The sequence below is a fragment of the Astatotilapia calliptera genome, chromosome 23 (assembly GCF_964374335.1).
Source record: "Astatotilapia calliptera chromosome 23, fAstCal68.1, whole genome shotgun sequence".
Classification (NCBI taxonomy): Eukaryota; Metazoa; Chordata; class Actinopteri; order Cichliformes; family Cichlidae; genus Astatotilapia; species Astatotilapia calliptera.
In genome coordinates, this window is record NC_137443.1 from 25,284,529 (window position 1) to 25,311,705 (window position 27,177).

Below are 27,177 nucleotides of genomic sequence, written 5' to 3' on the forward strand. Positions count from 1 at the left end.
GTTTTGTCAGCTCTCGTGTCTGTCGGTGTATTTCTGCCGCTGATGAATGTGCGGCCTTCCGAGGGGGCATCGGGGTTGATTTAGCGCTCGCATCTGACATAAAACCCGCTTCGTGCGCATAAATAGGGCCGTGCGTAAAGACGGCAACACAACTGTTGCGCGTATGCAACAGTTGTCGGCTAATAATATCAGCCTGCTGCGCCTTTAAGAGGATGACTGAGGGGAAACTTAATATCTCTCCATATCGAGCCCAAGTGTGTCTGTCAATTACCAGTTAGAATCGAGAGCAGGACGATTTCTGAATCTGTTCCTCCTTGTTCACCAAACTCTGTTAAGTTTTTCTGTTTTGGTTTTACTAAACGCAAATAGGATTAAATTACGCATTGCACCTTTAAGAAGCTGTCAACAGGATTAGAGTTACGCACAGCGAGCCAAGTGTCCCTCCGGAGGGGTTTTACGCACCGTCGGCATCCAGAAGAGGCACAACTTAAGCCGCACTCCTTCTTCGCTGGTCCTGACACCAAAGGGGAGTCCTCCACGCCACGCGCGACATGGCCGAGATAGGGAAAGGGGTCACCGCCGGGAAACTGGCCATCAACGTCCAGAAGAGGCTTACCAGAGCGCAGGAGAAGGTAAGAATGGTCAACTTTTCATTCAGCCGATCAGCATAGGAGGCTCGCATGGCAGCGGGACACAGTGTCCTGGCGTGAAACTGGATCCCATAACTTTGTACCTTCAAACGAGGGAGAGTTAACGGACTACAAAAAAGGTTTTCTCTAAGGAAAGTTTCAGTTTGGATCAGCCTGTCCCATTAAATCGACTGCAGCGTCGTAATATATTCACCAAACATCCAAACCGCATGTAACTGTATTTCATAAAATATTCAGAGATTTAAAACCTTTTTAATAGCATCTTAAATTCCACAGTATTAATAAATGAAAACCTTGAGTTAAAAGTAGGGCCTGGGATGGCCCTCCCCCTGAAGTATGATTTGAAATTTGATTGCTCCCCCTCAAACTTTTGTTGTCATGTCAGGGCAACTTAGCCACAAGTTACAGAAGGACAAATGGTCCAAATCCCCCTTTTTTGTTTTGGTGCATCATTTTAAATGCTCTTTTCCGGATTATAAAAGCAAAACAATAAGTTTCTAGGCTTGAATGTGGCACAGTAACATTATTTTACCACTCAATGGAACAAAATGTATTTCCAGGTGGAACCAGACTGCTCTTTGTTCCTTTGCTCCTCCAGGTTGAATCTTTACTTTTGCCCTGTTTCCTGAATTACTAAAAAAGCACTTTAAATAGTTTTTACAGTATATGAGGTAAAATCTCCAGTAGCATGAAAGATCTCTTAAAAGGCTTTTAACTCTTAATTAGGTGGAAACTATAAACTGTAGATAAAAGATGGATGCAACCACTTTGACATCACCCAATTGTTTGGAGCCTTTTGAACCCTGAAAGTTAGCATTTAAGCTGTTTCCATGGTGTTTTTAGGAGGCCAGAATTACCATATATGGATGAGAAGTTTGAATGCTGGTGTTATTATCAAACACTGGCAAGCTATGTAGAGTTTAAGGTGGTTTTAAGGGGTAAAAATGTCATATATCATGGAAGCCATCTGTGATTTGTAGTGCTCTAAGATCTTTAACTAATGTGAAAGTCCAGTGTAGCCAATGAATGGGTTTAAAAAGGGTCCAAGATCATATACAAGGGTGCTCTTTGTGGTTAACACCCATTACAATAAATGTCAATCGGCTAATCATTTACTTACTATATTTATCACTCAACTGTTTGCTATTAATGACAAACAGCAGAGTTATATTAAGAGTCTGTAACATATCAAATTGGATCCACTGTACTGTAGAATTTAAAAAGAGTTTAAAATAAACCCCAGAGGTGATTCTCGTGGTTAAAACCCATTTAAATTCCTCACAGTAGATTGAGGGGTTTTCCAAATATTAGCAAGTTAATCCCTTATTTATCAGTCATGGGTCGATTTATGGCACAGTTAGAATACAGTTCAGTGATAGTCTTAAAGACATTTGAAATTAAGGTAAAAATGAGGTGGTTGTGGTATTTAAATAACAATTATCAAACTGCAATATCTCAAAAGTACTTTCAATGGTTTAAACTATAGTTTAAATGGGCTTAAGGGGTAAACTGTCAATAGTTTGGAAGCCACCAGTTACTTAATTAAAGACAATATAGCATTTTGAGATAAAAACAATGTGGATCCAATTTAAGTATTTTAGATAAAGGGGTTTAAGGCACAGAAGAAAGTTGAAGTATGAAGTATTTTAAATCAAAGAAATTATTTATACATGCCAGCTACCAGACTGTAATATATCAGAGTGCTTTAAATATACTTAAGGCACAATTGAAAGTGTTTTATGGGGTAAAATCTGAGCCATTGGGATAAATTCCTTATTTTGGGGGAACTAATAGATTGTTTTATATAAGCGTGTTTTCATTAGGTTTTAAACAAGTTAAAGGTCAATTTTACATTTAGAAATGCCCCTTTATGATTAAAATCCTTTAAAATTCCTTAAAATAGATTGAGGGGTTTGTCACATATAAACCCCTCAGCTCGGAATTTATGGAATGTGACATGTCCTAACATTTAATAATATTAAAATATTTTAAATAAAGAAAGTTGTAAAGTATTTCTAAAATATGTCAAATCTGTCTTTTAAGGAGGTTAACAGTATTTCATTGTGATAATTTTTTGTCACCGTGCTTGTAATTGGTTTTTGGTGAGCAATCTAGGTGCCACTTTAAAAGGCTTTAAAGTCTTTCATTAAAAACAGAAAGAAAAGAGGAGAGAAAATAGTTGTAAAAGTGACCAGATGAAACCTGATCAACAGTCTGTGTTCAGCTCTGAGTTATTATTGTCTGCACTAATCACTCTTCTTACTTAAGCCTGCTGAGGTCTTAACCTCTAATCACCTCAGGGCCACACCAGGAGTGCTGTCAGTCAGTCAGTCGTAGAGATTTCATATATACTGCAAATCTCAGCTGCTGAGTCTTCAAGATTGCCTCCCCAAAATGACACAAGCGTGCAGCCACGGTCACTTTTAAATCTAGCCACCACAAACCTTTTGAAGCCATTTTAGTTTTTGAGTCCTAAAAGTTAAAATTTCCTCAAAATATAAACACAACAAATTGTTCTTGAAAATCAGGACCAGAAATTGGGTGAAGAAGTTGTTCAGTGTTGGTAGTAGGGAACTGTGTTAGCTTAGCATAAAGAATAAGGACACAGGCCAACAACAATTTATTCAGTTGAGCAACACAGATCACACATTTTTATTGTCAGGTTTGACTTTGCTTAATCTTCTGCTGAGTGTTACGTGCCAGTGGTGAGAAAAATATAATGTATAGTCCTGGAAAAGCAACAGGAGTTCTCCAGAAAGACCGTAGCTTTCAGTTTTCTGCATTTTTGTTTGCATATTTGTGACACTTTAATGTTTCAGATCATCCAAAACATTTTAATATCAGACAAAGATAACCAGAGCAATTACAAAATGCAGTTTTTAAATGTTGACTTCATAAGGGAAAAATATTTTCCAAACCTACCTGCCCCAGTGTGCAAAAGTAATTGTCCCCAATACCTGATAACTTGTCGCACCACACTTGGTAGCAAGAACTGCAATAAATTGTTTTCATCAGGTAAAGATTTTAAAAGCTGTGGAAGTATAGAAAAAAAAGCTTATAATGTTTCATAAGTAAATATTGCGCTAAGTGAAAGTGGGTAAATTGGCATACAAATAAAACTCATATCTGGAAAGAGCCTAATCTTCATTTGTTTATGTTCTGTCATGTTCTCCTGTTGCAGTGGTGGATGTTTATATTAATCATGCTCAAAGTTTCAGATAATGAGATCAGTCTATGCATAAGTAGCTCTGAAAACCAAAAGCTCAGATGACAGACTACCCTAATTTCTACATTTCACACAGTTATTTTCTGCTTATGGATCCGTGTGATGTAACAGAGAGCACATACCATGGTCATCTAAACCACAGAAGCCCCACCCACTTGCTGTTTGAACCTTCTGTTTGTGAGGAGTAACAAGTCAGAAGAAAACTTTCTTAAAGAGGGAGGAGCTCAAATGACTTGTTTCAGACAGAGGATGCACTGAGGGAGTATGGAATAAGATGAATAAGGATTATTTCAAACCGGGACTCATGCAAAGCCCAGGTAAAAAGGATAAAGAGCTGGAAATGATCAGAATAGGTCCTGATCTTTCTTCTTCTGCAGTGGCTTAATGACACGGACCTATAGCTCGCATGTTCTGTTCTGCTTTGGGATGCCACCCAAGATTAGCTGTCCTGACTCCTCGGGAAATAAAGGAGCAGCTGAAAATTTGGATGAAATATGACTATTTGAGGCTCAAGGAAATGTGTTTAGCTTTGCTAGAGTGTGCATAAAGTGCACCTGAAGATCATGGGATCCAAAACATAAACCAGTTTAACCTGAGGGGAACATAAATGTGTAATTAAATCTGTTGTTATTTTGTCTAGTAGACGCCAACATCAAGCAGCTGGAGTCAGTAGGAGTCCTCCACAGGGGAACACGAATAGAATAACAAAATAACTTCTTATGTTGGGAAAAAGTTTGTCTCATATAACAAGAAAGTTTAAAATGAAATTACATGTCATTATATTAAAAATGGAGCAAATATGTTTTTCGTACTTTTTCATAGCAACACTGGCTATATGGATGCATAATTTAAATGGTGCTGCCCTTCTGCTGTTTGAGCCACCAGAGCCTGATTGATCATTTCTCTTGAATGGACTTTAAATAGCAGCCGCTGCCACTGTCGCTCGCTGCTGAATGAAGTGGCATCCATGTCCTATGTTCCCCGTGTCTGAATGGGAGAGCTTATTTAGGTGGAGGGTACTCTTTAAAATGAGAGAGAGAGATAAAGTCCGGCATGTTCAAGAGAGCTTTCACCTATCAGGCTTCACTTGTGTTAAAGTCATCAATCGGGCAAAGAGTAATCAAGTTAAAATATCAGCACAGGGGTTTTTTATCCAGCTGCAGCAAACTTGATTTGATTGATAAAGTGGCTTTAATTTCTAAAGCTGTAGTCTGTGAATACACCTGATCAGCGACTGAAATTTTATTATATCCAGATCCAACATTCAGCTCAAACACCAATAAATGAAGCAAGCAGACAATGAATTATACCTCAAAGTCAAATTAATCAAATCAAGAGTATTTGTTAAATTGTTTAAAATGGTTTAATAACTATTTTTTATGATTTTATTTTCTAAAAAACTAAAATACCAGCACATATGAAAGTCCAATCAACTTTCTTAATAATATTTCTGGTACACCAGGTACCAGAAATATTACCAAAAAGTCTTTGGCTGATTTCAGTGTCCAAGAGGAAAACATAGTGGATTGCATTTTAAAACACAGGAAATACGTAGTTTGTTTTCTGGAAATTCATCTTGGCATTCATGCAGCAGAAGAAATCAGAAAGACCGCAGCTTTTTCTGACCCTGAGCTTTCAGTCTTTGAGCTGTGGTGCGGTGAGTAAAGAGGAAGGTCAGAGTATCATCTTCCCGCTGAAGGCTGGCAGCCGAGGCGGAGGGGAGGTGGGGAGGAGGGAGGGGCTGGCTTCAGCTGTCTGTCTGCTGGCACGCTGCCCTCCACGCTCGCTTTACGTTGTTAAACTCCAGTGTCTGTCCTCCCATCCACAGCAGAGAGATCAGACTGTTTTTAAATATGCAGACCAAAATCCTGCAGATTGAAACTTTACCTGAAGCAAAGGAAGAAGAGACGCTTGTAAAACTGAGTGATTCTTATACACTCAAAAATTATGAATGTCCAAATCAGTTACTTTGTACGTGTAAATTTTACATCTAATATTGTTACATATGTACAACTTAATGGAATTTGGTATATATTCAGTTTATAACAAGCATATTCTCTTTAATTATTCATTATTTAAAACAAATAAATAAAACCTTGATTTAATATATTTCAAATGCATTTTACTTAAATGTTTATGTTTAAAAAATGTTTTTTTTTGATGTACTATAGAAATACATAAACCTCAAATGTATACACCGACAGAATACCACCTGTTGCATTAGCATTATGAGCATGCTAGATACGATTAAAGCTTACTACAGTTAATCAAGCCATTAACCATGTGAAAATGGTGCAGAGCTTTACAGAAATGACCCCTTAAGTTGTCCTTTCTGCTGCAGACAAAGCTATGGAAGATTTAAAGCTAAAAAAGCAAAACACAGGCACTTTTTGCCATTGATGAATCAAGATTTTGCACTTTTATCTCAAACTTTTGAGGGACTAACTGAAAATTCTGAGAAAATACTGCTTAAAAGCTCAAATTTAAAGACACACACACACACTCTACTGCTGCACTTTGGGTTCGACTCGGGTACCGGCCGGGTGCACAGTAATAATTTGATTCGGACCAGCTGGCCCAACAATCCGGAGACTTTCCTGGGTGCCGCCATGACTGTCATAGTGATATAATATCATCCAGTCAGCTGTGATGCATAGCATGCTGGGAAAATTCTCCACAGATGAATCTGTGAGCGTAGTGGCAGTGGAGGTGGTGCTCTTTAGAAAACAGCTGGAGACCTGTTGTGGCACTTGGAGTCAAAGAGGACGCAACCTGTGACACCAACCAGTGCCCTAATGTTTTGTCGACGCCCCCACCTGAGCTCCCTTCTCCTCACCGAATGAAAACTTTATCCCAAATTTCTTCCTAAACTGCTCTACATGGATAGTTATTCCCACCTTTAAGTAATTTTGTCAAACTGCCTGAACTACAAAGTTCAGCGCTACTTTAGTTTAAAAAACAGGCTAAATACTGATCATTGGTTCAGTTTTTTTCCATAGTGGTACCATAACCATACCAACTCTATTTAAGCCGAAGAAAAGATTTATTCATCACTTTTATTCATCACAGTTATTCTAGCATTTATTCAATTTAAAACATCAGCTACTCACTCTGTGATTTGAAAGTTTGTTGGTTTTCTGAACTGTCTGCTTGTACGTGGTTACTTTAAAGACCTGAGTCACCATTTTCTTGTGAATGCTTGAGGCTCAGGTTTCAAAAGCCTTATTGCAGGATCTGGGCTATGATTGAAAATGCTGTTTTCAGGTTTTGAGGCTCTGGACTTGAAAAAACAAAAGATTTGACTCTAAATTGCATTTGGAGTTGGGAAGCAGACTGACAACCAATTTAGTCAAAAGGAAAAGATACAGCAAAATACTGTGATTACACAATTGGCAATAAGGATGAGGAAAAGCATTTTAATTTCCATGAAACTGCTTAAAAAATGCAATGTTAATAGAACTGTTACCTAATGATAACCTAATAATGTGGTTATTCATAATAATAATAATAATAACAAGAAGAACTAGAATAATTACTTCATGTGCACCTCTATCAAGTAGTCATGTCCAGAACTTTAGGATCTAAAATATAATTTTTCATTCTTTTCTACATTTGTGCTTCTTATCAGCAAATCAGCCCTTACCTTTTGGCCTTCATCATGGTCGTCTTCATCTTTGGCTTTTGGCCATGAAATTCTAATCAGTTCACCCTCCGGTCTAAAGAGTAAATTTAAAATGTTTACATCGGACTGAAGAAAGACAAACATACTCTGATTTTTATTTTCATATTTTTAAAATATGAAATTTAGAGTTGTTATAAGAAATAATGGGGAAATAATACAAAAATTATTTTAAGAGTGTTTTCATATTTATTTATAGTTTCCTTCCTTCTATTGAATTTTAAGGAATAATGAAAATGGTATCAACAATAGATAAATCACAGTAATTAAAAGACGAAATTCAAAATATACTAAAAATTTAGAGACACTAAATGTTTTAAAATGTGTTTTTCTTTTGCTAAAATGTTACAAAAAACAAAAATAAAACCAGAATGTGAGATTTTTAAATGAAGTATTTAAATGTTAAAGTCATTTATCTAGATAAAAATGACTAAACAAAATTAGTTTATCTTACAAATTAATGCCTAATAATAAGTCCACTAATTTTAGCTCTCTAAAATTAGTAATTTGATTCCAAACTTACCAAACCTCAAAGTTGCCCTGCTTGGCTTGAACACTTGTCCTCCCTCCCACGACTCCCAGCATGCCTTGCTGCTATGGGTGGGGCTCATGGGAGGGTGAATCTATATTTAGCTGCCCCTGGACCTCCTCTTCGTCACTCTTAATACCCCTCAAACTCCCTCTGTGTGTGCTCCGGGTGTATTTTGGGGAGGTTGAAACTCGACACCAATATGCAGTGGACAGTAATGACACACATTTGTACATCTGTCTTTGCGAGGACGTTATGCTGCCGTGATTATGAGCCGAAACCTAAGACTGTGTCCTGAAACAGGTCTTTGGAGGTTTGTCCCACTATGAGGACTGACCAAAGTGTCCTGATGTAGTTGGAGATTTGCACAGGTCCTCGCAAAGATAGATAAACCAGCACAGTCACGAACCATTACAGAGCAAAACTCGGGTTTGATTCATGATTTTTTTCTCTACTGACCTGAATGGACCATGACTTTTACGCTTTTCTTCAGCGTGCATGTTTTAGATGAAGAACAAGTTTTTCCTGATGTGTGATGATTATATTCTTGGAGAGTTATAAACAGACTAGTGGGGAAGTCCCCTCTGAGTGTTGATGTTGGTTTGTGTATCCGTCAGAGGATTAGGGCGGCAGGTGGCAGAGGTGTAGGTGTTGTGGATGCTCGTCCATGTGCTTGCAGTCAGTCATCTGATCAGATTAGCTGCTGACCTTCAACTAACAACAGAAGAAAAAAACTGAAGCCAAAAGATGTCACTTATACTTATCATTACTAAGAAATTCAGTCAATAAATTGTTTAAATTACCTTTTGAACAAAATAAGAAACTATAAAATGAAAGCACTTGTAGAAACAAATTCAGAAAGTAAGGGAAACATTTAAAAACTATCTAGAAAATATAACTGAACAATAGTAGAAACTGTTTAGAAAAGATCAAACAACCCAAAACATACAAAATCCAGAAATTCAATTATTATTAATATTAAAATTAATTAAAAAAACCTTTTAATTTTATTAAAATCATTAGAAAATAAAACTAAAAATATATTTATATGAAACATAAAACAATACATAACTAAAAAGTAGCAAACATCATATAGAAAGAAAATTGAAAAACGTCATTTCAAAAAACTGTCGGGTCACAGGACACAGAGGCTTTGACCTTTGACCTCACACATGCTGACTCTGCCCTAATTTTAAAAGATGCCATAGATGAAGTGAATTCTCTTCTAAAGATGTCTCACACACAGCACTCAGATGTATTGTGATACAGCTGGTTCATGACTTATAGAAGGACTGGAACATGAATCTGTTCTCACTGTTTTGTTGCCATCAGTTTGCTTCCATCTGTGTTCAATTTCAGCTTTTTGTTTCTTTTGTCTGGGGTTTTTTTTTCACTGCTTTGCATTTACATTTAGTTGTTTTTTTAGTTTTTTTTCATTGGTTTGTGTCATTTGCAGTTTATTTTTAGTCCATTTATTTCTCTGTCTGTGCTCAGCTTGAATCTCTCTTGGGTTATTATGTGTCTCTTTCCTGTCATTTAGATTCAAAAACTACAGCAAACAGAAACTGTGTCTATTTTTTCATATTTTTAGTTGTTTTGTAAAAAGTTTTCTTCACTTTGCGCTTGTTTAGTATTTTGATGTGCATCGCTTTTTGTTGTTTTGCATCCTTTGTGAATTTTTCTGGACATTTTTCTTTTCTTTCTGGTTATTATCTTTCGCTTCATTTTTGCACCTCTTCTCTTGCTTTGGGTGTTTTTCGTATTCTGGCATGCTGTTTGGCTTTGGCAGCAAACATTTGGCAGGTTTTTCATGAGCACAAACACACATACTCAAGTCTACTGGTCAACCTCAAATGCATCTTCCTTACAAATGTGGCACCATCTAAACAGGCCATGAAGCAAAGTTACAACAAATAAATAATCGACCAAACAGTAATGTCCGTAATTCTTACATGTGGTCCCTTTGTGTCTCTGCTTCTGCTTTTGCACCTGTCTTTAAAATTTTCTCTGTCCTTTTTGGTCATTTTTCATTTTTATTCTGGCTACTAAACATTTTTTTCTTTACAGTTATTTAGTTTGTACTTTAGTTTTCTTGGTTATTTTCTGTTTGTTTTTTTTCAGTTTCAAATGTGGTCATGTTTTGTGTCCATGAAAAAAATTCATATCTCCTTTTTTGGGTTATTTTGCATTTCATCTAAACAGGAACTATTTGGCTTAACTTTTCTTCATGTTTGTTTGTGGGTGTTTTTGCCTCTTTCTATTTATGATAAATGTATAGTTTTGCATGTTTTTGTATCGTACTGTGATGCATTTGCATCTCTTCCAGGTTGTTTTGTGCTCATTTTATACGTGTTTATGTGTATTTTGGGGTTTTTTTTGGTGTGTAACTTCCAGAGGGTGCATTAGGGAATCCTGTACTACCCAATTCTTACCTGGGTACATTGCCATGGTAACTAATGGTGTGCATACCTAATCTTCTTGGAGCAGGTTGTAATGAGCATGATATCACTGCGTACTGTGCAATCAAGTCCCAGGTGTAATATTACCTGGAGAATATTTTGGATCTCTTTACAATTAACTGTGAGGGTCTAAAGTTTTTTTCAATAGCATCTAATGTCTTTGTGTTTCCCTGATGAGCATCAGTAACAAAGGTAAAATCATCCATTTGTACTTGTTGACTTTCTGTCAAATTTGCACATTGAGCCTATATTTGAAAACTGTTGTATTCTTTACCATTAAACACCACAAAGGCTGCAACTGAATGAATTTATGGGTATATGGTATGTTGAACCTACTATTTAGTAAACTGCTTTCCAACTTGAAATTTAAAGTGATTCACTGGCACACAGGTCCCCTTAAGTCCTTGGGCTCCATGGATTTGCTGTGTAAACCTGTTTTAGTCCTTCAGGACTAAATACCCTAATCCTAATTCTGAGTTCAAGCTGAAATTTAAAAACAAGTTTTAACTCAGATGTCCTCGCTGAAGCTGACACACACAGCTGGTGTTAACCACAGACGTCAACTGGCTATGACAGTGGCCTGAAAATAGACCGCTACATACCTCCACTTATAGATCTAAAATAGCCACAGAAATAAAATGTGTGACTAGATCAATCACCGTGTCCTCTTGTGTTCTCTGCAGGTCTTGCAGAAGCTTGGCAAAGCAGATGAGACCCGAGATGTTGTCTTTGAGGAGATGGTGGCCAACTTCAACAAGCAGATGGTTTGGAGACATTTTTAACTTCCGCACCTCTGATGCTGCTGATGCCCATAAACTGCACTTGTTAATGTCGTAACATATTTTATCATAGTGCTTTATTTTAGTTTATCCTCTAATTAGCATTTATAAATAAATCTGCTTAGTAGTATTTTAATTAGATTAATAATAGTTGTTGCAACTCTTGTAATTTTCCAGTTAATATTAGTGCTAGGCAGCATAGAAGAAACATAACATATTAAACTAAAGTTAAACCTAAGGTCATATGCTTTTTAGCATCCCTAGCACCTCAACAGTGACTTCCTGTGTGATTTACCCTTCACAATAAAGTAACATTAAAGGAACGCATTGTACTTTGTTTCAGTGGGGTTTTTTTTTTTTTTTTTTGCTTGAATTTTATAATTGCTTTTACTAATTGTAGTTTTCATTTTTATTTCCATTCAATTTTTGTTTTAAACGTTGTTGTTGTTGCTCACTGTGCTTCCTGTTTCAGGGAGAAGGCACCAAACTGCAGAAGGACCTGAAAGCATACCTGGCAGCAGTGAAAAGTAAGTTGGCAAAAAGGCTACAAGCTGTGCTTTAACATGTATCATAGCGAAGCAGCTAGTTTGTTTGATGCTGAATTCTCCAGTCGGTTCATATCACTTTTTAAGTCAATTGTAACCAAAACATGCTGCACACAGACACATTTATTATGGTTTCTTGAAGCTTTCATATAGTCTGTCTTTACAAACATTTGTGAAAGAATGGGTCGTTCTAAAGAGCTCACTGAATTTGAGCCTGGCTGCAACAGCATGTCACCATTACAACAACTCAGTTTGTAGATACTCCACAATCAACTGTGAGTGCGGTTACTGCAAACCGGAAGTGTGTAGGAACAACAGAACTCAGCCACAAGGAGACGGTATTTAATTGACTAGTGGACTAGTTGTGCATGTTTCTACTACAAAGAGATGTTAAGTGACCAAAAAATATGGATCAAAGTGATAATAAAGACACAAAAAACAGACTCAACACGAGAACACTGCAAAACAACAAGAGACAAGCAATACTATGAGAAACGAAACAAAATGTAAAATTACAATCAAGAGCGTAAATTATTTTTCTCTGGTCATCTTGTGTGTAATTATGTGTGTTTTTTCTGTTTGTGTTTCAGCCATGCATGACGCGTCGCGGAGGTTGCAGGACTGTCTGGCGGACATGTACGAACCGGACTGGTTTGGCAAAGAGGAGATGGACGCGCTGGCTGAGGTGAGACAGGAAATAAAAACATCTCACCCGAACTGCTCTCTTCTCTGTAACAGCATCCGTTCATTAGCTAAATGATATAGCTGTTTGATTATAACAAAAATATCATAAAAACTTCAGTCTATGGAGGGCCATAACCACCAAAATAACACAAATAAACAATAAAGATGCTATTCCACCAAATATGAAAAAGAAATATAAAACACTTGTGTTCCTGTTTATCTATTTATTTACTTATTTATGTGTTCAATAATTTTTAAAAGGTGGCTGTGGTCCTCCATACATTACTGTATTTCTCTTGTGTGTCTCTTTCTTCGATTTCTTTTTCTTCTTTTTCTTCCCGCTAACATACTTAATTTCTTTTTCTTAACTGCATGGCTCTCTCCTTCCACCCTGAAGGAGTTGATAGAGAAGGAGATGGACATTAACCTGGAGGTAAAATATAGAAAACTTTGAGTGTGTCCCACAGATCTCATCAGGACAGATTGTTTTAAGAATCAAAACAGAGAGAAAATGTCTTTACTTCTACCAAAAAACTCAGACTGGTGAGCATTCTTGAATTTTTAAACATATGACCGATGGAAAGTAAAAGCTTAAAACTAATTCTGGTGATCATTGTGGGACACGCTGGTGAAGTAGGGGCTTTTAGTTTGGTTTTAGTGTAGACTCTTTAACAGACTTTACTGTAGCGACATATCCAGAAACAACCTAGAATAGCTGTCTTAAAAGCATTTAGGATCACTTTATTCTGGTCGGTAGCAGATATTTAAAAGTATGCAAATCATCAGAACGACTGAAAAACAACGGCCAATAACCATTTTAACAGGCAAAACAACAACAACTAAACACTGTGTAAAAACTGTGAGCAGCACTCTAAACTGTAGCTGTTCAATGAACAGGATTTCAAGGAAGTACAGGAAACAGTCAGGAAAAGCTGGGAGTTGATATGGATTTCCAGTTTACTTTAGTTTTACAAGCCGAGAAAGCTGGAAGCTCATGGGTCCAGGTGAGCCTTTCAAAGTAAATGAGCAGTGACCTACATAAATGCAAATGCAAGGCAGTTCACAGGTTGTTAACCTCTGGAAATCAGATCAATTTTACACTTGTTTACAGGTTAAAAAATGGTCTTTTCATGCAATAAATAGACACAGGGGACACCAAATTAAGTGCCAACCTTTGGAGCGGCAGTACTTCCGATAGCCACTAGAGACTGGCTCCAAAGTGAGTCAGTCCCCAGAGCATGTTAAAATGTACACCTTCACAGCAGAAATGAGCATGTTTGCAGCCCTCTACCAATGGCATTTTGGTCTTTGTCTTAATATTAATTTAAAAAAGGCCACAGTTACAGTTACTATTATACCACTATAAAAGAAAATAAGTAGGTCCCCCTGAATCATCTACAAATTAAAATGTCAGAAAAAATAGAAGAATAAGTGCCGTGGAGGATGTATGAGTGAGTAAAAAAAAAAGAAAAAGAAAGGTAGATGTTTATGTAATTGTGTTATGTGTTTCAGGATACAGACACAATGTGGTTGGATTACCACCAGAGCATCACGGACAAATCTCTGCAGGACATGGACATGTACCTCTCTCAGTTTCCTGACATCAAGGTGAGCATGTTTCTGAAAATTAACCACAGGACAAAAACAACTGCTCATGTTGGCTTTTCTAAATAAAAGGTGTTTGTCATACTGTGTTTGAATAAAACGCAGTGTTTGAAAGATGTAATCAAACACCCACTAAACTTGCAAGTGGATAATAAAAATCTGTTGAGTGTGTAGACGCACTGGGATTTAATTTGAAAATCCGCTTTTCTTGAAACTTTAAAAAACTGATAATTTGCTCCTATATTAAAGACATCTCTTACACATGTAAACACTACTTGATGTTGCATGGTGTGCAGTGTGTCCTTAAAAAAATTGAGGAAACTGGACAAGTCGAGGACAAAAGAACAAGTCTCAGATCTAAAAACTGTCTCTGTCCTGTCCGTAAGTTCACTGTTCACTGAAGCCTCATCAGAAATGGTCTCAGTGGAAGGCTGGCTGTCAAGAAGCCATTTTTAATGAAGGCAAACAGGGAGAAAAGGCTGAGGTATGAAAATTACACAAGAGCTGGACTGGACTGAAAATCAGTGGAAACCGATCTGATGGAGTGATTAATCCAAAGCATTGTCAGTATGTTTGGAGAAGATCAGCAGAGAGGTACAACAGTGCGTGTCTACAGCCATCTGTAAAACACGGTGGAGGCTCTGTCATGGTTTGAGCTGCATTTCAGTCTGTGGTGTTGGAGATCTTGTTAAAATTGATGAATTAAGAACTCAGAAATGTACCATCAGATTTTAATCCACCATGCAAAACCATCTGAAAGCATTTGATTGGCAACAGCTTCATTTTCAGCATGATAGTGATATAGTAGTAGTAAAATCATATCTGGAAATAAAAACACACAGTGGAGCACTATCAGTCATGGATTGGCCTCGACAGAGCACGGACCTCAACATTATTGAAGCAGTGTGGGATCATTCTGACGGAGAACAGAACAAATGTTGACATAGAATTGTACAAACTCTGTTTTTGCCCTATATGCTGTATTTACATGTATGTTTGCATGTTTCAATAAACATGTCTCTATTTCCTCACAAAATATAAATAAAATAAGGGCTGAGTTGATACTTTTGCACAGTATTGTATGACATTACACCCTTTAAACATATTTAAAGCTGTGTTCTCCTGCAGGCTCGTATAGCAAAGCGCGACAGGAAGTTGGTGGACTTTGACAGCGCCCGCCATCACTTCACCTCCTTGCAGAAAGGCAAAAAGAAGGATGAGGCCAAGATCGCCAAGGTAACCGTCACTGAGAGTGTGTGCACGTTTGTGTGTGTTTGAGCATGTTTAATGGAGCAGTTTAGAGTCTTTGGCTGAAGGTGGACTGACTTTTTTATGTTATATGTAATGGCATCATCAATGTGTGAAGGCAAAAAAGAAATCTTGTATTTCAGCTGGTAAAACAAAACATAAAATTTCATTTGACCTAATCATATTTTACTGATGTGCTAATCAGCAAAAGTTCCTCATCATACTGCAGGAGCACAGCCTTCACAGAGGGTTGAAAAAACACTGGTCTTTACACCACCTCGAGTCAAAGGATCAAAATGACTGTTTAACTAAATAGCGTTTGTTAAACTCGTGGAACCTCTCGCTAACTAAATCCTAATTAACATGTTTGCATTTGTCTTGAATTCTGGTTTGCTTTCTTCTCCTCCCTCCCTCTCTCTCTCTCTTGCATGGTGTGTGTGGTTAGCCAGCAGCCCTGTTGGAGATGGCGGCTCCCAGCTGGGCTCAGGGTTTGATATCAGCTCACCAGGTGGCTCAGACTAACCTCTCCTACAACCAGGTGAAACTCTGGTTCATCACTGACAACCCCCTCCTCACCTTGAAAACTGTAACCCAGGTCCTTTGACATGATCAGCATTGTGAAGCGTGGAGTTATTTCACAGCAACTTGTGACAGACAAGTCGTCAGCCAGTGAGTCAGCTGGGATTCTCCCAGCATCAGATCGATGCTGCCAGATCTGTCGGATACTGCCGGAGTACAAGAAAAGCAGAGGCCTCTGAGAAAAGTAAACAAAGTCGCAGAACTTGTTACTGTTGCTGCATTTCTCGTCCTCTTAGCACAGTATTGTAGATGGCGTAAAAGATTGAGACCTCAGGTCCTATCCACATAGGTCTTTTGAGAAATGCCACTTCTTTAAATGTTTTACCCTGCATCATCATTGTGTAAAACAAGGATTTTCTCAAAAGTGTATGTGTTTATCTTCTTTTTATACATCAGTCTGTGTGTTGTGTTATTGTTTTTATGCTTCTGATTGGCCAACATTTATATACAGCTTGATTTAGATGGGCACACAGTGCATTGGTGTGCTCTTGTCAGTTCAAATAGCAATTCTTTAGCCAACAGGCATATCCTGGGTGTCTCTTCTTTCTGACTCTAATAGTGACCATAATTTACAATTAATTTGGTGTTTTATGCAGTATGACCTGAGACTAGCGACTGAGACCTCAGACTCACCAGGAAAGTGACTTAGTGAGGTCATAAAGGCCCCGTCCCCCCCGTCCCCCTCCGTTCTAGAACAAAAACAGGTTTAAGACTCTTCCGTGGTGGTTTCACTTTTCAGACCTGGAAGCTACATTGATCTGTGGTTACTCATTAAAATGACTCTGCTGATCATGTCTGCAGGCCTTCATTTTAATTTGATTCCCAGTCAGCAGTGTTTGCATTCTGCTTGTGTCATCTACACCCTCGCAGTAGCTCCTGTATGAAACCCTGTACTTGCCTGCATGCTTGTGTGCTTATGGAAAACTCTATTTATTTAGAGATGTGTTAAAGACATTGAAATTTGCCATTATTAACTGTGTGTGTGTGTGTGTGTGTGTGTGTGTGTGTGTGTGTGTGTGTGTGTGTGTGTGTGTGTGTGTGTGTGTGTGTGTAGGCGGAGGAGGATTTGGGCCGAGCTCAGAAAATTTTTGAGGAGCTGAATGTGGAGTTACAGGACGAGCTTCCGGCACTCTGGGACAGGTCAAAAACTGTCGATCTTCTTCATCTAAATCTTTTTTGACACCTTAGATCAAATTTTTAAAAATGTGCGTGTGTGCGTGTTTGTAGGCGTGTTGGCGTCTATGTTAACACATTCCAGAGCCTGGCAGGTCATCAGGAGAAGTTCCACAAAGAAATGAGCAAAGTGAGTCAAACTAACTGATCAAATTGAAGTGAACGCTGATCAGTTTGTAATCTACACGCCCTCTGTGCGTCTCCACAGCTCAGTGAAAACCTGAATGACATCATGACCAAACTGGAGGAGCAGAGGCAAATCAAGTAAGCTTATAATATAAAGTTATAATAATAATTTAAAAAAAAATCAACAACATGCAAAGGAAAGGAGAGTAATGTCCATCACGATGCCCCCTGCTGCAGAAAAGGTGCTACTGCAGCGTCAAAGACAGAAGACTGTGCAAAGAGGTAAAATCTGTTGCTCTTTAAGGCGTCACCTGGTGGGAAACAAGCTGATGAGCATGAGTGTTTTTCATGCAACCACCTGCTTCATGTCTGAAGATTGAAGTGATGCATGTGCTTGATTTTGGCTACAGACTGTATATAAAAGATGGGCACAACATCCTCCTGCTTTTCTGGTTGATTATCATTGTCACTGACTCAGAGGTGCTAAAATATAGAATAATAACATATAGTATCTATATAGTACAAAAGCATTCATCTAAGCTGTGCAGGAGTTATCAGGTGCTTCCACCAGCCTAGATTGGAACCTGTATGTGGGCATTCCTCCATCTCTACATTGCAAGTAGGGCTGGGCCATATTATACCGTTCACGGTAATACCGGTATAATGTTAGGCAACGATAGGAAAATGAAATATCGCGATAGAATATGAGTAAAACGCGCATGCGCAGTGCCTTTGTTTTCATACGCACACGGCCGATTGTTGAGTGAAACAAATGAACCAGAATTGGTTTGTAAAAATGGTGCAACTTCAGTGATGTGGAACTGGTTTGGTGTTTGTCCGTCAGATACACGACAAAGCACTTTTTTTTGCAGAACATGCAAGCGGCCGTCGTTATTGTTGTATTTGTCGGACTAAGATGCTCCTAAATCTGGGAGTAATCTGGGTTCTGAACTCCGTATGCTTCAGGTCAAACAACACTGCAGCATCACTGAGAGTTAAAAACTGTCTAAATTCTTTCATCTTTAATAAAACGATCAGCATTGCTGCTTTACCAGGTGTAACTATGAAGTTTAACTCCCAGGCATCCATGAAAACAAAATGTATTACATTAAACGGAGTTAGAAGTTAGCAGGAAGCTAGCGGAAGTTAGCTCGCTAGTTACCTAAGCATGATATTGCATGTTCTGACTGAGAGATTTCTGAAAAAATTCAAAAGTACAGCTCTGCTATCACTTCCAACATAAATGAAGACAGGAAACTAAACAGCAGTGACGTTTGTAGGGTTACTGAAGTTGGGCTAGCTGGTATATAATGATGTGCTACGTGATCGCTAGCGACACAGCTATGTTAGCATAACATAAACAGTGAAGCTGGAGGACGAACACTAATACTTTTCCACTTATAAAAGTTAACGTTAAGGTTCCTGATAGTTAGAGACAAATTCAGTCACATGGCAGGATGCTGTAAACGGGGCGATCGTGGCTCAGGGGGTTGGGAAGCGTATCCGTAACCGGAAGGTCGCCGGTTCGATCCCCGGGCTCTCTCTCCTGGTCGTTGTGTCCTTGGTGTACTGGTGTTGGCCAGAGGGGCCGATGGCGCGATATGGCAGCCTCGCCTCTGTCAGTCTGCCCCAGGGCAGCTGTGGCTACAACCATAGCTGCTTCCACCAGTGTGTGAATGCGAGAGTGAATGAATAGTGCCTTGAAAAGCGCTATATAAATCCAATCCATCATTATTATTATTATTATTATTATTATTATTATTATTATTAAACGGACCAAACTTCAGTCAGGAGAACAACTGAGATAATCCATCCACAATACAAGGTTAGTCATTAATATACTGCAACAACATGGGAATAGAGCAGCTGCCAGAGAATTCAACATTAATGAATCAATGGTACAGAAGTGGAGGAAGCAAGAAGAATGAGTTTAATAAAGTTTGATTTATCTGACTGCTTTGTTTCGCTTAATGTGCCTTATAATCCCGTGCACCTTATGGTCCGAAAAATACGTACTGCACACTGCAGTTTAATGTTACAAAGCACCTCTTTTAACTTCAGTGGATATTATACATGGTTATGCTCAGGATATGTCAGCCCATTTCTACTGAAAATGCCTTTTGGTTAAACTTTCAGCAAGGAATTTGCATTTGCACTGTTACATTTTTATAAAGCTTTAATGTACATAAAAACCAGCTTCTTGTTTAAGTGAAAATAAATGGTAGGTTGTCTTTTTGCGCTAGTAATGTTGTGGAGTTGTATTTTGTCTCGCATCAATTATATCGTTATCGCAAATTTTCAAATATATATCGTGATAAATATTTTTGGCCATATCGCCCTGCTCTAATTGCAAGTACACATTAGAAATTCAGCCAAACTGTTAGTAATAATGAACAAGCTGTGACCTTTTAAATCACATTAAATACTTCCTATTTGTGTTGTTTGATACCCGATAACCAAAGTCTGTGATGTCATGTGCACGCTTTTGAAATCGTGATACAGAGGTTCGTTTAAAGTTCATTGCTGCCTTCTTGTGGACATACCTCAGAACTGCATGTATGGTTTAAATGGTTTTAATGTTTTATTATTTGTGCAGAGTAATTTCCTGCTCAGGTCCTCCCTTGTTTTTCCTCTCCCCTTCATTTTTCTCTCTCTTTCTCTGTCTCTTTCTGTCTTCTCTCAGTGAGGGAGCCAACCACAATGAGTCGGCCAGCTCAGCACCAAAGGTAAAATGAAAAAATAAACAACTAAATAATCCCCAAACACCCTAAACTGAATGTTAAAAGGTTTCATAAAATCCTAAAATGTCAAAAAATAAGATTAATCCTTTTTTTTTTTTTAATGTAACAAATCATTAGAGGAAGTTTTGCTGTAAACGTCTCTTTAAAATCAACTTAAAATGTGATTAAAATGATAATTGTCTCTATGAATGTTTGAATGTGTTTGCACTTTAATTAGATTGTCAGTTGTTAGTTAGTATTTCATTTTTATGATGATTAACAAACAAATTTGTGAAAAAATGAATTCCCTAACCTCTAAAGCAACATCATATTACACACACACACACACACACACACACAGACACACACACACACACACACACACACACATACACATACATTACTTCTGTTTACTACCATGCCTGTGTCTCCCTCACTGCTTTTGCATGTGTGCGGTGCTGTGTGATTTCGATTTAACGCCTCCTGGATGTACAGAGGTCTGCTCCGCCTCCTGGCCCACCTCCCAGTCGGCCTCCACCAAGAATGACGCCATCTCCGAACCAGCAACAGCAAAATGTCAGCCCATTTGAGGATGAGCCCTCAGTGCACGACACTAACACAGACTCCACGACCACGACGCTGCAGGTCAGGCTGACTGCAAATGTCTATGTTCTGGGTACTTATAAAAAGATCCTGTATGACTTTGACAGAAATACCTTGTTAGACTAGGTCCGGGAAGATAGGAAGATAAAGTCACTACTGAGTAAAACACACTGATATGTGTTTCCATTATTAACAGGAAACTCGAGTTTTACAGTATCTGAGTGAGGAAAAAAAGGCCTGGGGTAAAGCCCTGAGGAACGCTGTAATCCCAAACCTGATTCAAAATCACTGTTAATTTAGTCTTAATGTTAGTGTTATCTTTGGTAATAAAGTGTATCCCTGCAGAAAGACAAATGCAGACTGAAAATGACAATGTCAAAATGGCACCTTATTTACTAATCTAATAAAAAAAACAACACAGAGCGCTGCACAAAGAAGGAAGGAAAAGTTTAAATCTACAAACACAGAGAATCAGTAGAAGAAAACAAAGCATATACAACAATGGCCTGATAAAGACTGACATAAAAACACCAGAATCTAACCTTCAAAATAAAACAGGAAGTAAAGTGAAATAGGGAATAAGGTTTAACTTTAGAGTGACCCTGACAGACGGGCACATCGGAGGTACATGAAAAAGGAAAAAAGTTCAGTCTTTGTAATTCATCAGTATTCATAATTTTAAAGTTTGAAATTACAAATGCATTCATTATAAAGTACCCCTCATGGCCCACCTGCAGTAACTTTAAGATCCTCTAGGGTGCAGCAGCAGCATAGACTTGAGGAGTCGCTGGTTTAAAAGAACATCAGCATCACTTAAATTATCAGACGCTAGCAAATGTAAACACCTTCCTAACATGGATTTGGTGTGTGTATATGTGTGTGTGTGTGTGTGTGTGTGTGTGTGTGTGTGTGTGTGTGTGTGTGTGTGTGTGTGTGAAGCAGTGTGAGCCCTGGTCAGGGGTGAACCTGCTGGACTGGGATGTGGATGTATTTCAGGCCGTTACCTGTCCAGCTCCCCAGGTGGGTGTGCTTTGCCCAGGTAAAGGGATTGTGTTTAAGTTAAACCCAAGCTCAACCTGAGGCCCTTTGCCTCCACTTTCCACCCCAACACTATCTAAGGCAAAAGACTCAAAAAGTTTATGTAAAAACAAATACATTAATTAATGGTGCAAAAAGAAAAATGTAGGGTACCGTTCAGAAGTGCAGCTGTTGTAATTCCCACTTACAGCTAAATCTGAAAAGCTTAGAAGTAAAAAATATAAATAAATAAAATTCTGACTGCATGTAACTGCAGTCTCTTGGTGTGTGTTTGGGCTTTATTTGGAAAGATCTAACCTCTTCACTGCATGTCTAAGTTCTTCCAGCTTCGCTTTGCATGCAGATCGACTGACTGGTGATGTTCATTGATTTTTGACAATAGACGGATATCCTGGAAATGTCTTTGCTGTTCTGTAAACATTTTCATGCATTCAGCTGGTTCTCCTTTGCTGTCTTTGTTTTGGATTTAGTATTTATTAGCTCTTTCCCATCAAACAAAAACAGGCTGAGAAGGCTTTGAGATGACTTTGATTAAAAGTGGTTAAAAAGCGACGATTGAAAAAAACCTCGAATGGCAATACCAGATTTAGCCCAAAAACAGTGATTGGTGCTTATATGGTTCTCTCAAGGTTCATAATGCAAGCAAATAATTGATTAGTGCATCAACAGTTTACGCAATGTGTTTGGTTTTTGAAGTTTGGCTTAGTTTATTCTTTTAAAAAGGGGCTAAATCACATGAATTGTGCACTTGAATGAATCGTTATGAAAAAGATTCTTTGTACTCTTCTGTCTCACTGCTTGTCTCAATTCTTACTGCTCCATGCAAGGAGGCATCATGGGACTCCTGGGTAAGCATGGGTTCTTTGTTTTAATTAAGGGCTCTCTTAGAAAACCACAACTACACCTTTTTTCTTACATTTTTCTGTATTTGTGGACTTTGAAATAAGCTCTTCAATTCTTCCTTTCATGCTTTAAAACCTCCTTCCTTTTTAATACCCTGCAAAACCCTGGGTCGTGACTCTTGTTACACTCTTTAAACCCAAATGCTCCTCTGCCACCCTCATCCATCCACCTACCCAACCTTTATGCTTACAAACCTGTCACAATGCTCCACAACGCTTGACCTTTATAGCAAGAACAGACTGCCACAGAGGTTGAACAGCAGTATGACGATGACCAGTATCAAGAAGAAGCCCAAGGTGGATGGGATTACAGCCAAAGCAACACCCAAAGTTATAGTCAGCCTGGCTGGGATGAGGCAGAGACGGCGGTGGGTGAGGAGGGCTGGATTGACGACACAGACTATGAGGCTCAGCCATACACCGAGCCCAACTGGGACAACGACGGTGCCAATGTGGAACAGGGGGGCTGGGGTGATGATCAATACACACAGGTAGAGTTGGATGGATTGGGGCAGGTGGGACCTCAGCTAGATGCTGAAAAGTCAAGAATCCCTCAAATCTGGGGAAAGCACCCTAAAAAGCCATCAACCTGATCTTCTTTTCTTCCACTTTGATCTACTTTTTACTCTATCATACTTCTAACCTCTCTATCATTAACCAAATGGAGCATTTCAAAGACTTCCTGAATTATATATCTTGATTTTTCTGTGTATTGTTGGTCCAGAGTGCGGTGACCAATGGTTCAGATGGCGAACTCCCTCCAGGGTTCCTCTACAAGGTAAGTGAACCAAATTTTTATGCTTAATTACAGGAAGGTAACATCCTGCACCTTCTAAAAAGATTCAGTTTTACAGACTTCATATGCAAATCAGATGTAAATGAGAAACGTTTGTTTTGTTTTCTCCAGGTGAAAGCGGTACACGACTATGCTGCTACTGATGGTGATGAGCTGGAACTGAAGATGGGAGACGTTGTGTTGGTTTTGGCCTTTGACAACCCAGATGAACAGGTCAGTTTAAGTGGACTCATTCTGCTTATTTTAGCTTCTTGTTTTTATTCTTGCACTACACTAGAGTAGCTTTGCATGATCCACAGTTCAAAATAACTTTTTTTTTTTTAAATCCTATACCGGAACCCATCAGTTTGCTCTCTGTCTGAAACAAGCTGATTTAGATCCTCCTCCATGTGTCATCTTTCTTTCGTTAGCAGCCCCTCGTAAACAAAAGGTTTGAACAGCAGATGGTGTGCCTGAGATGACTATATAGCACACATGGGCAAAATACAGCTTGTCCTGCTATTGAGCTCCTCATCTTGTGAAATTGACTCCAACGCCACCATGTTGAACTGCAGCTCATAGCATCAATAAGCTCAGCTTAGCGACACATTATCAAACATTTTCTGGAAAAAAACATTCAAGTTTGATTTAAAGTGACTAGCCACGTCTACTCAAACTTGAGGATTTAAAAGCATCTCACCACATCTTTTACTCTAGAACACTTTAGTGGTTCATGGTCGACTTGATGACTGTAAGGTGTCCAGGTCCTGTGGGCGGCAACAGTTGCTCTCAGTGATCATTGCTGATGTCTTTCTCTCTTTGGCATTGTGTTAACACACTCCTGAATGCTCATGAGTAAAGCAGCAAACTACCCAAACTTCTGCGTTCATAGAGATGTTCATACTTATTGGTTGAATTTTAGATGTACTTTTTTTTCTTAGATAAATGACTTGTAAAATTGTTATTATTTATGTAGTTTACTAATAATAATAACAATTTTACAAGTCATTTATCTAAGAAAAAATTTTTTTTTATTATTATTTATGTAGTTTACCTGGCGGCACGGTGGTTAGCACTGTTGCCGCACAGCAAGAAGGTCCTGAGTTCAATTCCAACATCAGGCCGGGGTCTTTCTGTGTGGAGTTTGCATGTTCTCCCCGTGTCTGCGTGGGTTCCCTCCGGGTACTCCGGCTTCCTCCCACCGTCCAAAGACATGCAGCTTGAGGGGATAGGTTAATTGGATAATCCAAATTGTCACTAGGTATGAATGTGCAAATGAATGTGAGTGCGAATGGTTGTCTGTCCCTGTGTGTTAGCCTTGCGACAGACTGGCGACCTGTCCAGGGTGTACCCCGCCTCTCGCCCTATGACAGCTGGGATAGGCTCCAGCGCTCCCCGCGACCCTGAAAAGGATAAGCGGAAGTGAATGGATGGATATGTAGTTTACCTGAGGCTGTAATTACCAAATGTTAAATCTTTGATTGTACTGTGTGTGTCTGTAGGATGATGGCTGGCTCATGGGCTTGAAGGAGTCTCACTGGTTTCAGAAGAAAGATATTTCAGCCAAAGGCGTTTTCCCCGAAAACTTCACCCAGAGGGTTTGAGGTTTACGCCACATGCAAAGTCTGCTATTCATACAATTTCCTCAGATATCTTATCTGAGACAGAAGAAGTCATGTTGTCTTTACGTATCTACCTACACACCAAAATGTATTAGCAAAACATAATTGGGTGCAAAAGTGTGTATTTAAAAAATTAATATATGTTAAAAGATGATGAAGAATTAGGCTTTATCCTTTATTGTGACAGTTTGGTAAACGATGTGCTAACATCTCAATCGAAATGTTGTCCTGAAATTTCTTTTTGTTTTGATTTTTAACTTATTGATTTCTTCTACTTTCGGTGAATCCAAACAAAACACAAAGTGGTGTGTTACTCATATTTAAGTAAGTTAACATAAGTCATGGATGTACTGTACGGATGTCAAAATGTTTTCTTGTTTTTGGAAAAGTATGTTTTTAAAACATACTCCCTTGCATGAAGTGTTTCTTTGTATTTTCATTTTGTTTGTAATACAGCAAACACTGTGACACCAGGCGGGGACCCTCCTCTGTGAAAACAAGGCTGTGATTATTCTAAAGTTACAGGAGTCCTCAAAGAGCCCTGGAGAACACCACAAGGTTTATTTGCAGGGTTTCTGTCTTGCCTTGTCAAAATCTGTTTCAGTTTCTTGAGCTTGTAGGATTTTCAAAGGGAACAGTAGCTTTTAATTTATATTACTGGCCATTTTGAGGACACGAGATGACGTGAAGCTTACATTTTCTAATTCCCACATGGTTTTGTTTTGGGGTTTTTTTCTCTCTTCAATGATGAATGAAATGGTGAACCTTGCTATCAAACTCGGCTGTTTTTGTTTTTTTCCCTTAATGACACTTTTTTTTTTCATATAAATTTGATTCTGAATGTCTGTGCTATCCGGACTTCACTTTGTTGCTGCTTAAGCACGTTTTCTTTCATCTTTTTTGAAGTATAAATTTGTGTCCATGGAGTTCACAGAAAACTGAAAGGTTTAAAGTTTGAAAACTCTGAGCCTTTCAGAAATCTGTGCAAAAGATATTTTTACACTGTGGAATAAATAAGGAACATTTAATAATGCAGCATTTGAAGGACGGAATCAGCGTCATTAAAGGCCAATTAAACAATGTGTGTCCTGTTGTGTGTTGCTTATTAGCCCTTTATTTAAAACCGCTCTGATGCCACTCACTGGTTTGGAGCTTTGTGTTTTGTGTGTTGTTGTGGAAATTTTAAATAAACCGCAAAACCCCCAGTGTCATCATATTAACCTTTTGAAACCAGAGACACAGGCTGCTAACAAAAATAATAATTATTTATAAATAATAATTATTTTTACTTTGATATCTTATGCACAATTTTCCAATAATACAGTTTTATGTGTACTTAAGTGTTTTTTAGTCCTTCTTTTCCTAAAGCAATGATTTGAAATGTTCCTCCACCACTTTTCTCACTCGCAAATTATTTTTAGTAACGTAGTGTATAATTATGGAAGTAATTATATTTACACTTCTTCAGCCAGGAAGGAGTGCAGAAAGGTGTAGACGTCTATGGAAAGTGCAGACAAGCATCTCAAATGATATGTTTTGATCAGACACATTTGCCTGGAAACAATATTTTTGTGTTTCTTTGCAAATACTATTCTGACCTCTTAAACTGAAGAAAATCACACCCCTAATAATGCAAACTTTAAGCTGTAATTAAAACAGGTGAGCTATAAAAACAAAATTTCAAGCCTACAGATCTTTTCCCCTCCCCCACCTGAGTATGTCTGACCACCTCTCTCTGCTCGTTGTCCAGGCATACACACCACTCAGGAAAAGGACAAAGCCCATCATCAGAACCATTAGCACCTTTTCTGAGGAAGCTCTCGCTCAGTTGCAGGAGTGTTTTGCCCTCGCAGAGTGGAGTGTCTTCGAGCATGATGACCTAGAGCAGGGGTCCCCAACTCCAGGCCTCAAGTCCTGCAGTTTTTAGATGTCTGTGATCCAACACAGCTGATTCAAATGGCTAAATGACCTCCTCAACATGTCTTGCAGTTCTCCAGAGGACTGGTAATGAACTAATCATTTGATTCAGGTGTGTTGACCCAGGGTGAGATCTAAAAACTGCAGGACACCGGCCCTCGAGGCCTGGAGTTGGGGACCCCTGACCTAGAGACTCACACAACCGCAGTGCTAGGTTACATCACGCACTGCATGGACACTGTCACCATGGAAAAGCGTGTCCGGGTCTACCCCAACTGTAAACCCTGGATGACAAGTTAGGTTGGGGCATTGTTAAAG

General features: G+C 38.6%; 1 protein-coding gene across 9 annotated transcripts; it reads left to right on the top strand.

Moving 5' to 3' along the window:
* Positions 1-262: 262 nt before the first annotated feature.
* bin1b (bridging integrator 1b) lies at positions 263-26,022 on the top strand. Of its 9 annotated transcripts, XM_026158930.2 has the most exons (19): positions 277-632; positions 11,227-11,307; positions 11,795-11,849; positions 12,458-12,552; positions 12,949-12,984; positions 14,064-14,159; positions 15,285-15,392; positions 15,850-15,942; positions 17,038-17,123; positions 17,211-17,286; positions 17,365-17,420; positions 17,520-17,564; positions 19,966-20,008; positions 20,498-20,647; positions 22,471-22,491; positions 22,776-23,036; positions 23,270-23,323; positions 23,453-23,554; positions 24,823-26,022. In XM_026158930.2, exons 1-19 carry the CDS (start codon positions 552-554, stop codon positions 24,922-24,924), a joined length of 1,641 nt encoding a protein of 546 aa, XP_026014715.1. In that variant the 5' UTR covers positions 277-551; the 3' UTR covers positions 24,925-26,022. The 9 variants fall into 9 exon arrangements, with proteins under 9 accessions (XP_026014719.1, XP_026014715.1, XP_026014717.1 ...); XM_026158932.2 differs by lacking the exon at positions 17,520-17,564; XM_026158933.2 differs by lacking the exon at positions 15,850-15,942.
* Positions 26,023-27,177: the final 1,155 nt, after the last annotated feature.